We start from the raw sequence: 15,164 nt of genomic DNA on the forward strand, positions 1-15,164 counted from the left end.
GATGTTAGCCCAAAGTGTGATCAGTCTTCAGCTATATATGCCAAGATTTGGGTCTTTGCTCCCTACTAGTAGAATGTTCTAATTCCCAGTTGTTATCCTTGCTGAAATTAAAGATGCGCCCACTAGAAATCAGTGAGCTGTTATAAATCATTCAGGATTTGGCTTCTTCTTTTGAGACAATTTCTTTTCATTTGGCTTCTTTTGGCACAATTTATTTTCATGCAATTCCTAAACAATGTAAGAAGGTTACAATTTTGTTATACACACACTATGCTATGATTTTTTTTCCCCATATTTTTGTCCCCCATATATAAGATCTCAGCTCCGTCCTGTGCCTAATCCCTTTTTCGTAACTGAATATCTGAGTCCGAGTCCATGTCTTTGGTTTGTATTATTCCCTCCTTTTAGCTTAAGAATGCTTAAGGAATGCCGCAATTAATTAGGAAACAAAATGAACAAGACATAGGTGATAAGTCATACATAGAAAGCCCATGATTTTTACTCCAAAAAAAAAAAAAAAAAAAAAAAACATCGCTCCAAGTGTCTACATAAGTCATATATCACACACAGAAAACCTAACCCCATAATGATATCTACTTCACTTTTGAAATATAAGAATAAACAATTCAAATTTTGCATAATTTGGTATTATCTCATAATTTGAGCAAAGAGCCTTCAACTTACTTCCTTTCATACAAGTGGGAGGGAAAAGTCCAAATATTGAAGAAGAAAAAAAAAACATTATAATCCTCTCAAAATAGATCAACCAACACCACCATGTAAATTGTAAACATTACTCTTGCCATCAGGATGCCAAATGAAGGCCATGGATAGGATTACCAAAGAAATCTGAAGTGAAATTTTTTGTATTAGAATTGAGATGAAACTAAAAGATCTAAACCACCAATCCACCATACATCTACAAATCAGCAAAGAAACTCTTTGAACTCTACTAAAATCGATTCCTTTAGTTGCACTTTTCTCTTGGTACCTGAAAGATTCAAACATCAAAATCAAATACACACATAGATGCCCCCCTCTAATTAAACAGAGCCATCTTGATCCCATTAATATATTGATATTAAAAAAAAAAAAAAAAAAAAAAAAAATCCTCACTACACATCGCTCCAAGTGTCTACATAAGTCATATATCACACACAGAAAACCTAACCCCATAATGAATCAATGATATCTACTTCACTTTTGAAATATAAGAATAAACAATTCAAATTTTGCATAATTTGGTATTATCTCATAATTTGAGCAAAGAGCCTTCAACTTACTTCCTTTCATACAAGTGGGAGGGAAAAGTCCAAATATTGAAGAAGAAAAAAAAAAAACATTATAATCCTCTCAAAATAGATCAACCAACACCACCATGTAAATTGTAAACATTACTCTTGTCATCAGGATGCCAAATGAAGGCCATGGATAGGATTACCAAAGAAATCTGAAGTGAAATTTTTTGTATTAGAATTGAGATGAAACTAAAAGATCTAAACCACCAATCCCCCATGCATCTACAAATCAGCAAAGAAACTCTTTGAACTCTACTAAAATCGATTCCTTTAGTTGCACTTTTCTCTTGGTACCTGAAAGATTCAAACATCAAAATCAAATACACACATAGATGCCCCCCTCTAATTAAACAGAGCCATCTTGATCCCATTAATATATTGATATATGATATTCCCTCAAAACAGTTAATAAACAAATGATCAAAAGGTGATAAATGATCCATAGTAATAGCATTTTAAAAGAAAAATTAGATTGATTATATTAAAAAATTGATGATAAAATCGGTCATTTACAAGGATCAATTACAGTGTCCATCATCTAAACAAGCTTATAAGAAAAAGCGGAGTTGTTTCAGATGCAATGAAAAACACAATAAGCAGAATCCAAATTATAAACCATGTGTTGGTTACAAATTCTATTGCAAAGTCAAATGCTTATTCCTAGTGAATGAATGTACTTGTCATTGGCTTTCAAAGCCGTCAAAAATGCATATGTACTAGAAGCAATAATTTGTTCCATATCTCAAGGTAAGATCATGGTGTAGAAAGCACAAAGAAATATTAATTTTAACTTAGTTTTATTTAATTTTGACAATCAGTTGTACTTTATTTTAAGTCTTATAAGTTAATTAGGTTGTTTCACAAGGTGATTTTTATAAATCAGACATTGGGATTTTGCAAGTCAATTAGAATTAGAATTTCACAAGTCCAATAGAATTATGACTTTCATATAGTAATCAATATATATATTTTTGATAAGTGACATAGTAATCTATATTGTACACCTTTGGAGACAATTTTACAATTTTGCTTTTGATTAATAAAAACTTCTCCTGGAAATTCAACAGTCTACTATTTTCTCCCGCCGATGCTAGTTGCTTACTCCTAGCTCTTCTATCTCGCTTGTTATCGACTCCAAACAACCCTAGGTGTTAACTCGGTGATTTTTATTGTTTCCATTTCTCCAATTTTTGTGGCTTCAAGTTTTAGTTTTGTCCTATGTCATAACACCTAAGCCAATTATATTGAATTAACAAGTGGCAAGCAAACAAACACTCATTTGGGGATTAATTAAGCAGCCAAAAGAATACAAGGGTACATGAAGCTTTAAACTACAGCCCCACCATTGCCAAGTTGCCCACTAAAATGTGATTAGAACAAGATTATTCAAGAAAATTTTATTTTGTCACTTATAAAAAAAAAAAAAAAAGAAACGTCAAACTATGGTAAATAAATAGTTTTAAACATATCTTCAAATGAATTGGTTTAAAAGCATTCCAATGAAATAATATTTGATGAAAATGATTAAGGGTTTTCTCAAAAGATGAAAGATGTGAGATATTTTTTCACATAAAATTCCTTAAAAGACATGGTATACCTTTGTTAATATCTGGATCACTAATTTCCTCATCCATCTTAACACTATCATGGTTGCCACAGAAGCTTGACTTGTTAGACTTTTTTCCAGAACCTCACAATAAATCAATTAAATCTCAATCTTTTAGGCATGAGGCTGGATATATAATGTTTATTTATTTTTTTATATTTTTTTTATTTTTTGCATAAAAACATCACGAATACTATTCCAATTAGATGTTTGTGTAGTTTGAGGCATGTCCCTCTCCTGTGTGTTTGATTGAATTAAGTAGCTCAAAGTGTTTTCTGGTTTGGCTATGTTCCTCGTTTGGTCGAGGTAATCTCTCTTTTTCTTTATGAAGAATTTGTGTACCTTCTTTAGTTAAAGTTATGTCATTCATTCAAAAGAACTAAAAATAATAATCAAAATCCCATTGTTGCATTAAAGAAATTCAGAGTTGATGGTTGCTCATAATACAAAGAAGATATTGCAACATCTTTTAAATATATATATTTTTTTGATAGGTAAGTTACACGTGCATCTACTAGGTGTTAAGCCCCTATCTCAACTTCCACGTACTCTATCAAATATATATTTATACAAGTAAAAAGATAGAAGTTTGCAATAAAATGTAGCGAAGATCACTTTTGACATTAATTTTTTTTTTTTTTAATAAAAAACAACTACACAATGATGGCAACAAATTGAACAATGAGGGAAATGCAACCCGTTTGACCAATGCTCTTAAATAATCTCAAGAAACTGACCTTGTTCCCCCCAAAATATTGACTCAAGAAAATGCCCTATTCATAAGTTGTCAGTAAAAAATATCTCATGGATTTAATTATTGTCAGCACACACACCACATGTAATACACAACCATTTGAAGCATCCAACAATAATTATATTTACTGAATTCTCTAGAGGTTTCACATCATTGATAATTATATTTACTGAATTCTCTATAGGTTTCACATCATTGTATAAACATAATATGAGAGAGAGAGAGAGAGAGAGAGAGAGATTCAGACCTTCAACGTATGTTCATGTGCTATACTGCCAAGAAACTTTAAGTTGTGGGAAAATGCTACAAGACAAAGACATATATTAAAAAACTTGGCATAGTGATTAATAGCTGCTAGTCCAGAAAAAAAAATAGCGAGGATAAAGAAGAGGGATACCAATAACAAAATATACAACTTACACCAAAAATATGACATGTACCGGTACTAATTATCAACACAACTCTATACTTATATAGGCAATAGATATACCAAAATGAAAGTGTCAGCATTTGAGGCATTCCCATTATTGATAGGTTCATTAGCCCAAAAAAAAAAAAACTATTTGCTGAAAATTTAACTAATACATCTGCTGATCTGCAGATAATTTTCTTTATTAGTAATTTACATGTGCACTTGGTCTTATAATAGATACACCCTACTTATATAGGTGATAGATACAACCAAATGAAAGTGACACATAATTTTTTATTTTTTATTTAAAAAAGATAGTGATTGCACATGTACCCATAATCTTAAATCGACAACCTCACCCGTCACTTTTCTTTTATAAAAGTAGTGCTTCACTCACCAAACAAACAACCGTGGCGTTGTAGAGCACATTACAGGTATAATAAAATTATTGAGAAAAAAAATCCAAAAAATAGGTCCCAATTTTATCTCTACAAGAAATGCAGCACTTCTCAATTGATTTCAATTGCTTTTACTCCCTTCAATCTTAATTAGTGCTTGTCAATTATAACAAACTATAAAATTTGGACTTTACTAGCGTTAACACTTATTGCTTCAAGCACCACTTTGTTTCTATGGATCCAATAGGCCAAAGAGTGTGGGAAAAGATGATAGGAATAGAGTTCCCAATTCCCACTAGCCATTTAGCTTCTATGAGAAAAGATCCCATGCATTCAGTCTTATTCACAAACTTAGCAATCCCAATACTTTTCAACTGAAAATCATCTTCCATTGGCAACCTCTCCCAAGTTTCCAACAATTAGTTGCTTAAGTAGTCTTATGATGAAATCTGTTATCTCAGTTCTTTTCTAGTAAGACCTAGCATGGATTTATTGTGTAAAAAATAATGAAATATCACCAGAAGAACCAAAATCTCAACAAACACCTATCTCAATTTTTTTGGCAAAGAAAATTAAGATAAATAACACCTACAAGACATATCACTTATCTTATGTTTTAAATCTCTTTTGCTCATTAGGCAAGGTTCATAAGTTAGGAGAATTTCATTTATCTTGTCCAAAATAATGGAACATTGAAAAATATCTTAACTTGACAAGATTGGTTGGCACTTGTCAAGCAGACCAAATATCTTTTTGGATTAAAAGAATCAAATTATTGTCTCAGTATTTGAATTCAAAAAGTGAAATTACTCTTAGTACTTCAAAGCTAGAAGTACTTCCAAAGATGACATCTTGAACATAACGTAAATGTGTTACCCACCTTTTAAGATGTGAAGTGTAATACCTTGATGACCTGAACATAGGTATTGTCCATTGTAACAGCTGCTCCACATTCTTAGTCAAACATACAAATAAATAAAGATTTGAGACAATTAATTATTAGAAGTGGATTTAACTTTCTAAATCATAATTGACTGAATAATAAAATTTTAGTTCATGTAATAGCAGAGGAGCTTACTTTTCACTGTACAATGCAACATTTCTCCTTCTTAAGTGATGAAGTTGGCCTAGGAAACAAAAAAGGAAAAAGATATGGATTTTTGTAGCTATCAGATGCTATCAAATGGTAGACAAAATTGGTTAAAGAGATTAGTAAGGCAGGGAATCAGCAAAACAACTTCTGTACAGTGATGCCTAAGAGGTCTGAAACTCCCTTGAACCAAAAAAGAAGCAGCAGAAATAATCCTTTAGACGAATAGGCCCTTTCAAGATTTTATAACAATAAGCATTACATAATCTAGCATGCCTTTATAGATCTAAAGCATTTTAATGTCTAAAAGTTGAACCTGAAACACCTAATCTACTTAATATTAAATCTAATATCATAAATGCAGAATACATTAAAAAACAACGATATAACTTGAAAAAATATATATAATTGCACAGAACATAGAAATCTCATTCACGTCCTTCTTTTAACTAGTAAAGGATATGATTCTTAATTGTTGCAGGAAATTTCTCAAAAGTTACATTTTCTTATGCTTTCTATCCAAATCTAAAAGTTCTCAACAGTAAAACCACATTAGAAAAGATAGAAAATGGAAAAGAATAGTAAGCATAGGAGCAATGAGATCAATAAAATAAAAATAAAAAAAGTACTTTTAGTTAGAAGATCAAGGTTTGGCTGCAAGCAAATTCAGGTTTAAATGCACGCTTTTGTTGTACTTGGTTTGACGATGTAGAAAAGAAGTACGCAAAAATTCATAAGGAGAACTATAGATACGCATTATAGAACCCCACAAATATGGCTATCATAAAAAATAAAGAAATTTCCAATTAACATAAGACTATTCAGTAACAAAATTTTGACTCTTCTCATAAGGAGGATAGTCTCATTAGATTTGACATTGCCACTGAATACATGAGCATTTCTTTGAAGCCAAACATGATAAAACATTATAGACCAAGCAAGTTTGCATATGATGCATATAAAACTTTTACACTTCAACTTATCTGTATCCCACAAAACCACTTAATGCATGCTAATATATACCTGGTAATTTATTAGACCCCAAGACTTAAATTTTTCTTAAAGCCTCTTTGAGAAAGGATACTCAAACTCAACGAACAAGTGATGATTCCTACTTGCAAGGTAGATCCTGCAGAAGACACATAACATGTCACCTTCATCATTTTCATAGCCTATCTCATGTGGAATGTCTAGTTATCTAAGCAAGACAACAAAATAATAAGGGAATGTTAGAAATAATATATGAATGCCAGGTCAATTTCTACCACTTCACTTCAGGAAATCTGGTCCATATTTACTCCCAATCTGATTTACACCAGATGAACAGAACTGCAAGGTTTAGCAGTTTCTTCTAAATATGATTTAATCTCGCTATGTACTACTCACAACATGCTCAATGCATTATTTATTATTCTTTAATTAGAAGGAAAAATGCAACTGCACCTTAAACGGAATCAAACATTGAAGGAAACTAAACAATTACATACCAAATGCTGTTAAAAAGGAAGAAGAATGAATATTATAATAATACTAATAACAAAACAAATGAAATCAGGATAGCTTTCTTTGCTTCATAATACAGTGATACTCTACATACCATAACCCCACATTCATCTATCAAAACAGAAGATTGGAAAAACAGTAAGAGATCTTATTAAGTCTATTCCTTCAAGTTGACTTACAGCTCACCCAACTTATATATATAACCTCAATATCATCTTGAATCTTCATTCAAGTTGAACTCAAGTATTTCGGTTTTTGGTAAAAAAGTAACAATATACAGATTCAACATACATAGCAAATGCATATTATAAAAACCATCATAGATTCCAGTACATTTCAATATTAAGCATTGCATTCACCAAAGCAACAAAATATGGACATGAAAAAACGAAAGCCAAATTGAATAACATGAAATTAAGAAAGGGAGAAATCAGGCCTTACTGTCAACAACAGAGGTCTTGAGCTGTTTCAAAACAATGAAGGTAAGCTTACTTGGCACATGATTATGCTCCAACGAGGCCAAACAACTGCATTACAATAAATAAATTAAAACAATCAAAATTTATTTTATAGATCATAGTTACAATTAAATTCATGATTTCCCAATAAATGGAGAGAGAGAGAGAGAGAGAGGCACCCAAAGAATGGTCCACTGTGTCTTCCAGGATATTCTCTAAAATCATAATTATGTGTTGTTTGGAAAATGAAGAAGAGATTGAATAAGAGAAGAGCTCCATCTCCCAGGTTTAGAGCTCCGCTCTCTGCTGGGCTTTGCCGTCAGAGACAAATTCTTCTTCGCTTTTGGAGTCCTGTTCCAGCATTTTGCTCAGTCTCATTCGGAATCGAGGAAGACCCACAACCATTCATAGCACACGGACGCGGCAAGCAAGGAACATCTGAATTCTTAGGATAGCAGCTGCATTCTACATTGACCCCGATCCATTTTATCAAATCAGTGCCGTATTCTAGCTCAAATATAGAAGAACCTTCATTGGGGTTTTCGATCCAATATTCACCCTCAACTATGATGTGATTCTGTTCAGATAGTTTATCCAATTGCCCAAGGTATATAGGAAACAACCACAGTTTCTCTTCTGACCATCCTTTATATAGACATTGTTGTACACACCCATTGATGGAAATGTTAACACTATAATCGCTGGACATATGTGCCTCCAACGTTCCTAAAGCAATACAGATGACTGCTTTTGAAAAGTTTTTACCAACCCAGAAGGATACAGAATTTCCAAAAGTCTGATGGCTGAATTTTAAGTCCTTTGGAATCTCTGTTACTGGTAGTCTTAATACCCCATAAATTTTATATTCATCTTCAGATTCAGATTCAGAGTCATGAAAGGGATCCATGGATATGTTGCTTCTTGCACCTTCATGGAATCTATTCCGTAAAATCCCTAGAATTTCTCCAAACTGTTTACATTAAGCAAATACAGGAAATTGAAGTTTAGAAAAGTAGAAAAAAAATTTTGATTATTTATTACCTACACATAAAGGGAGAGGGGGAGAGACCTCACCTGAATCAATAATCTGCTAAATGATTGTGGATCCACCGACGGGCATTCCTTTACAAACACTTCTCTTACAGACTGTGGAAGCGTTGGAATTTCCCGAAGCCGCTTACAATTTTCTATGTGAATAGATTCTAATCTAGCAAATCCGCTAATGCTTTGGGGAATGCTAATAATAGTGGAATCACATATAGTAAGATAACTCAATAGGGGGAAGTATTGAAAATCTAATTCAGTTATATCTCCATCCCAAGAGTGGAGCCACAGCTGTGTCAAGCTCAGAAACCTATATCTCGAAAAGCCATCAAAGGAATTGGCAGTGGGAATATCTATTTCCTCGAGCAGTTGCAATTTATTGCGGCTATGCAGAAAATTCCAAAGGTTTTCTTTGTTAGATAGCGGAAAAGCTCGAAGCCCTTTGGTGAGATGCGTGAACGATGAAGGCCATTCTCTAATACCACTATTATTCACAAATAAACCCCGCAAATATTTCATTTCTGGGTGAATATCAGGAAACTTCTCAAGCCTTCTGCAGTCTCTCAGAAACAATGTTTGAAGGGATCTCAGCTGGAGGCGGCTTGGAAGAATCTCAAGTTTTATGCAGCTTTCGAGGTTCCAAGATTTAAGCTTATCAAGATCTCCAACTGACTCATGAACCTCTATTAAGTTTTTACAATCATTCATTTCCAATGACTCTAAGTTTGGGGCACAAATAGCAGGAAACTTCTCAAGCCTTCCGCAGTGACTTAGACGAAAATATTTTAGGGATCTTAACTTGGGCCCACTTGGAAGAATCTTAAGTTTACTGCAGTTTCTGAGGTTCCACGTTTCAAGCTTATCAAGATCTCCAACCGACTTATCAATCTCTATTAAATTTTCACAACCAGACATGTCCAAATTCTTTAAGTTTGGGGCGCATAATAAGGAAGGTAATTTTGTAATGACTTTACACCCACAGAGATTGATATTTTTCAATTCTTCAAACGTGCGGTCCTACAGGGAAAAAAAAAAAAAAATTCTACAAATTTTAAAAATAACATTTAAAGAAATCAAAATTCATCATTTCAAAAAAAAAAAAAAAAAAAAAAAAAAAATCAAAATTCATATATACTAGTACTCATACCTGTTTTAATAGTTTCTCCAATCTAATCTGACCATTCGGCATATTCAGCACAACAAGATTGTAAGGGTAAAATTTTAATGGCAAGGGAAAATCATATTCTGGCCATTGAAGCAATCTTAACTCGTCGGGGAGATATTTAAGCTCTTTAGAAATTCGTACATTCTTAACTAAGAGAAATTTGAGATTTCTCATATTTTTGAAAGCATTAGCTTGCAATTTCACCAATCTTGGTATAGGTGAGTACCACATTATGCCTCGAATTTTATTTGACCCCTGGATAGGACAAAGAATTAGTTGCACTTCATAATAGAATTTGACAAAAGTATAACAATTTTAAAACTTTAAATGAAACATATATGATAAAATTATATTTTCTACGATATTGAACCGGGAAAAACAATCAATGAAAAGTATTTGGGAAAAAAAAGGTGGAGAAAAAGAATTTATACCATGTTTTTAGTCAGCAATTTATAAGCATCCTCATAATACCATATCCTGCTGCGATTTTCAAGCTCTTCAGATTCTTGATCAGCGATTTCTCTACCCATTTGTTGTAGCAAGTCATGCATCCACAATATGCCCCGATAGTCAACAGTTATGAGACACTTTTCAATAAGTTGACTAATACCCAAACTTGAAGGTAAATTGCAAGCATCTAATATATTCACAACTTCATCCATTTTGAATCCCTTAAAAAAACATGCAATATCAAGAAAAATATCATTTTCTCTTTTTTCCAATCCATCATAACTTATCTTGAGTTTCTTAATAATTTCTCCATGTAGAATCTTCTCATACTTTTTGACTGCACATGTCCATTGACCTATACTTTTGCCAAACAAATCAGAACTCATTATTACTAGAGCTAATGGAAGGCCATCAGCATAAGACATAATGTGCTCTGCAAGATCTGAATATCCTTGCTTAGGATTATTGTTTCCAAAGGCGTGCATATTGAAAAGAACACGAGCATCACATGGATTCATTTTTTGAACCTCATAAGTTCTTATTTGAGGATCTCTTCCTAGATTGGGTAGAACATTTCTGTCTCTTGTTGTTATGATGACTCTACTTCTTGAAGCAAGCCAGTTACAATATCCAAGCAAATTTTCTATCTCTTTTGATTGATCCACATCATCAAGAATTAAAAGAACTTTCTTATTGCAGAACCTTTCTTTTATCATAGTGATTCCTTCAAGTACACTATTCACCTTAACAATTCTACTTCGTAAGATCTTAGAAAGTAGTGTCTCTTGTAATTGAATAATGCCAGCATCTGTCTTTGAATTTTCTCTAACATTTTCTAGAAAGCAGCTTCCTTCAAAACGATTGTTAATTCTATTATAAACAGCTTTTGAAATTGTAGTCTTACCCACTCCCCCAAGACCATAGATTCCTACCATGAAAACACCATTGGACTCCATATCTAAAAGCAATTCTATGACTTTCGCTTGAGAATCTACTTCAACTGGATATTTAGCAATAGGTAATTTTATGTGAATTGATTTAATAATTGATATCTCTTCAATAATTATTTGGATCAATTCAAATTCATATTCACTGCAACAACAAAATCACAAAGCATTAAAAACAAATAATGAGTTGTAGTCAAAGTAAATATAAATATGTAGATCAACTAAGTTAAATATGTCCAATTTAGTGCATTAAAAAATTGACATATTTTTAATTAAAGTAAATGGTAATATAGTTTAATGGACTGATTGATAATTATCATTAACTTTAACACATTCATTATTATTATTATTTTTTTTGGTTAGAAAATTAGAGTTGGGCTTTTAGCAAAAAATTGCACAGAAACTCCCTTTGGTGAGGAAACAAACTTATTGGGTAACTCACTTACACTAGTTTAACAAAATGAGATTAAGAAATTTTGGAAAAATTTTCTAAGAATTAAATGAGAGAAACTCTTAATTGTTAATATTATCCGATTAAATTCTTCTATTTCTACCATTTACTAGGGGAAAAAAAAAAGAATATATTCAAAATTTGACATTTAACAGCCATAACAAAGCCATTAAAAGTTTATAATTAATTAAAGAATACAAGGGTAGTCATAGTGGATAAAATTATTTGAGTTAAAATTCTTTTGCTTGTGCCATTAAGTAGTAAAAGATACAATCTAAAAAAAGGGGGCAAATTACAACTTACTCACCTGTGGTTTGACCGAAATTTAAATTGTCTATCTGTGATTTAAAATTTGACACTTTAGCTATCTGAGATTTGACTGAAATTTAAGTTACTTACCTGTGGTTTGAAATCTCATGATGCAAGTGTTTCGCTAGATTCTTTTTTATCTTATTTGATGTTTGTTGTATTTTTGGAAGAGATAGACATAAAAGTGGAGTAAAATTACTTGTTTAGCCATGTTTTTTATTAGAAGTAGGTTATTGAACTCTAACTTAGTTAATCTCAAATGGGTAAAGTGTCAAATTTGAAACTATAGTGCAACTTAAATTTTGGCCAAACCACATATAGGTAAGTTGTAATTTGCCCTTAAAAAAAAGCAAACAAACAAACTTATGTACAATAACTTAGTTTCAACAACTTAGGACAATTCATTAGGTTCCCAATAAAATTGAAACCCTTACGGCATTGAGCAATAAAACACAAATAACCCTTAGGTGAGGAAACAAACTTATAATACGAGATTAAGAAATTTTGGAAAATTTTTCTAAGAATTAAATGAGAAAAACTTTTAATTATTAATATTATCCGATTAAATTCTTCTATTTCTACCATTTAATAGGGAAAAAAAGAATATATTCAAAATTTTGCCTTAAAATATACTTTCATAATTCGGCATTTAGTAGTCATAATAAAACGAGTAAAAGTTTATAACAAATAAAAGAACATAGAGTCTCACTAATTGATAACATTATCTGAGTCAAAATTATTCCATTGCTATCAATATCATCGACCTTTATAGCTTAACTACAAAGTAAATAAAAAAAGGTATATATACATATATATATATATATATATATATAATACTTTCATAATTTAGCATTTGGTGAGAATATCAAAACCATTAAAAATTTGGAACTCATAAAATCACACAAGAGTAGGTATTAGTTAAATACATACCCATTCTTGTATTCATGTCCACACAAGTTAGCTACTTCAGTTAAAGCTTCCCTCCATCTCTTAACCTTCTCCATGTCGTCTTTGAAATTTTTCTCGTGGTTATCTAGTGCTGTCCCAAACTTTCCCTCTTTTTTTCTAACTTCGGATGGAGTCACTTCGTAGAAAATTGGATAAACCTTCCAGATCTGTCTAGTCTTTCTACACTCAAGAATCTTGACGAGTTCATTCAAACACCAAGTAGAAGATGCATAATTTTCAGACAATACAACGATCGAAATCATTGACATTTCAATGATTTTAAGAAGTTCCTTTGAAATTTCTTCTCCCCTCTCAAGATTGGTATCAAAGAAGGTGTTTAATCCATAGTTACGCAAAGCAGTGTATAAATGGCCAGTAAAACCATAACGTGTGTCTTCACCTCGAAAACTCAAGAAGATATCATGGCTCCATTGGCGAGTGGAAGAAGAAGAGGAGGTTAATTCTTCTCTAGTTGGGGAAGCCATCAGTATGATCTGTTAACTGAAGACTGGAAAAGATCTAAAAAGAGGAGTAGAAGAAGGAAAGAAATATCGAATTAAGATGTAATGAAATGGGAATTATAAGAGATGAGTGAATGCGTGCAATTTGAAAGGTTTTGAATGTGATTGAGAGAAATAGTTAAAGGAATGATGATTTTCAAGAAAGCGTGGTGGAATAGTATCGAACTGGAAATTTGGAATTGATTGGGAAAAAAGAGAGTTTGGTCCTCATAGAGAAAAAGATGGCGAGAGTGGATCCTAATAGATACTGAAATAGGCATTTAAGATATCAAAAGTAGCACCGAACAATGGTGCAGTCAATAAAGTGTTACCGCACTCATAAGTCATGACTTAGAGCATTCACATCAGTGGATGGAAACTCATGTATAATAGAAAAAACTACTATTTTTACACATTTTGGCTCAAAATTGCTCCACATCAGTGCTTCCAAAGTCTGGTATAATCATTTATATTTATCCATGAGCTACAGTAACCGTGTATATATACACGGTTACTGTAGCTCTTGTATTTATTATTTTATTAATATAAATTCGCACCAATTTTTCTCTCTCTTCTCTCCGTGCACAACTACCTCATCTCCTCATCTTTTTCTCCTCATCAGATGCACACAAACACGAACACAGCCACACACAAAGAACACAGACAAACCCACACACAAAGAACACAGACAAACCCACGCTACAGTTGCTGGAGATCGGTGCTTGCTGGAGATCGGTGCTCGGAGATTTGACCGGTGCTTGCTCGGAGATCAGATCGGTACTTGAGGAGTGAAGCTGATCGGTGCTTGCTGGGTGTCCGATCGGTGCTTGCTGGGTGTCCGATCGGTGATCGGTGCTTGCTGGGTGTCTGATCGGTGATCGGTGCTTGCTGGGTGTCCGATCGGTGCTTGCTGGGTGTCCGATCGGTGATCGGTGCTTGCTGGGTGTCCGATCGATCGGTGCTTGCTCGGTGCTTCTGATCTGTTGCTGGGTCTTGTTGTTTGAGAAGCTTCAGTGAAGCTGTGGAGAGATGGAGATAAAGAAAGAGATGGGTCTTGTTGTTTGAGAAGCTTTAGTGAAGCTGTGGAGAGATGGAGATAAAGAGAGAGATGAGTATTGCTGGGTCTTGTTGTTTGAGAAGCTTCAGTGAAGCTGTGGAGAGATGGAGATAAAGAGAGAAATGAGTAGAGAGAGATAGCAACAGATCAGAAGAAGGGGTAGAGAAAGTGAGATAGAGAGAGAGAGAGAGAACGTGTATGTATTGGAAGTTGGGAGAAATAATAAAAAAATTAAAAAGAATGAATATTTTATTATAAAATTTTGTAAAATAAATGAATTGATGTGGGTGTTTTGTAAAAGTGTATGTGTAAAATAGAAAAAGTTGGTTTTTAGTGTAAAAATAAATGTGTAAAATAGAAATGCTGATGTGAATGCTCTTACCTTTGCTATCGTCAATAAAATAGAGGTCCGTCCCTCTTCTACGAAGTTTCTGCGATGCAAATTTTCCAAAGAGGCTGTACCCCACACGTTTTCGATTTTCCAAAAAAGCAAGAAAGTGGGAATCCATTTTCCATAAAGAGGTGAAAGTGGGACTCGATTTTCCATTAAACTTTTCGCCCTTTTCCGACAACGCACATGCCACAGGCATTTAAGATATCAAATGTAGAAAAAAAAAAAAGATATCAAAAGTAGCACCAAACGGGGCCTAAAGTGATACCACACTCATGAGTTATGACTTACCTTTGCTATAGTCAATAAAATAGAGGTCCGTCCCTCTTCTACGAAGTCTCTGCGATGCAAATTCTCCAAAGAGGCTGTCCCCGCACGTTTTC

At 33.0% G+C, this 15,164-nt stretch overlaps 1 protein-coding gene across 2 annotated transcripts; it reads right to left on the reverse strand.

Annotated features, from left to right (window-relative positions):
• Positions 1-1,211: 1,211 nt before the first annotated feature.
• Positions 1,212-14,616, reverse strand: LOC112009246 (disease resistance protein RPV1-like). 2 transcript variants are annotated; one of them, XM_065781036.1, is made up of 11 exons: positions 12,816-14,616; positions 10,160-11,270; positions 9,711-9,983; positions 8,594-9,580; positions 7,699-8,489; positions 7,503-7,588; positions 6,582-6,687; positions 5,547-5,595; positions 5,373-5,422; positions 3,906-3,961; positions 1,212-1,592 (listed from the first exon to the last, which is right to left on the reverse strand). In XM_065781036.1, the coding sequence occupies exons 1-5, from the start codon at positions 13,316-13,318 to the stop codon at positions 7,839-7,841; spliced, it is 3,525 nt and encodes a 1,174-aa protein (XP_065637108.1). In that variant the 5' UTR covers positions 13,319-14,616; the 3' UTR covers positions 1,212-1,592; positions 3,906-3,961; positions 5,373-5,422; positions 5,547-5,595; positions 6,582-6,687; positions 7,503-7,588; positions 7,699-7,838. The 2 variants fall into 2 exon arrangements, with proteins under 2 accessions (XP_065637108.1, XP_065637107.1); XM_065781035.1 differs by having other exon boundaries at positions 5,349-5,422.
• Between the last annotated feature and the right edge of the window lie 548 nt (positions 14,617-15,164).

Source organism: Quercus suber, unplaced genomic scaffold (genome assembly GCF_002906115.3).
Source record: "Quercus suber isolate HL8 unplaced genomic scaffold, Cork oak 2.0 scaffold_254, whole genome shotgun sequence".
Taxonomy (NCBI): Eukaryota; Viridiplantae; Streptophyta; class Magnoliopsida; order Fagales; family Fagaceae; genus Quercus; species Quercus suber.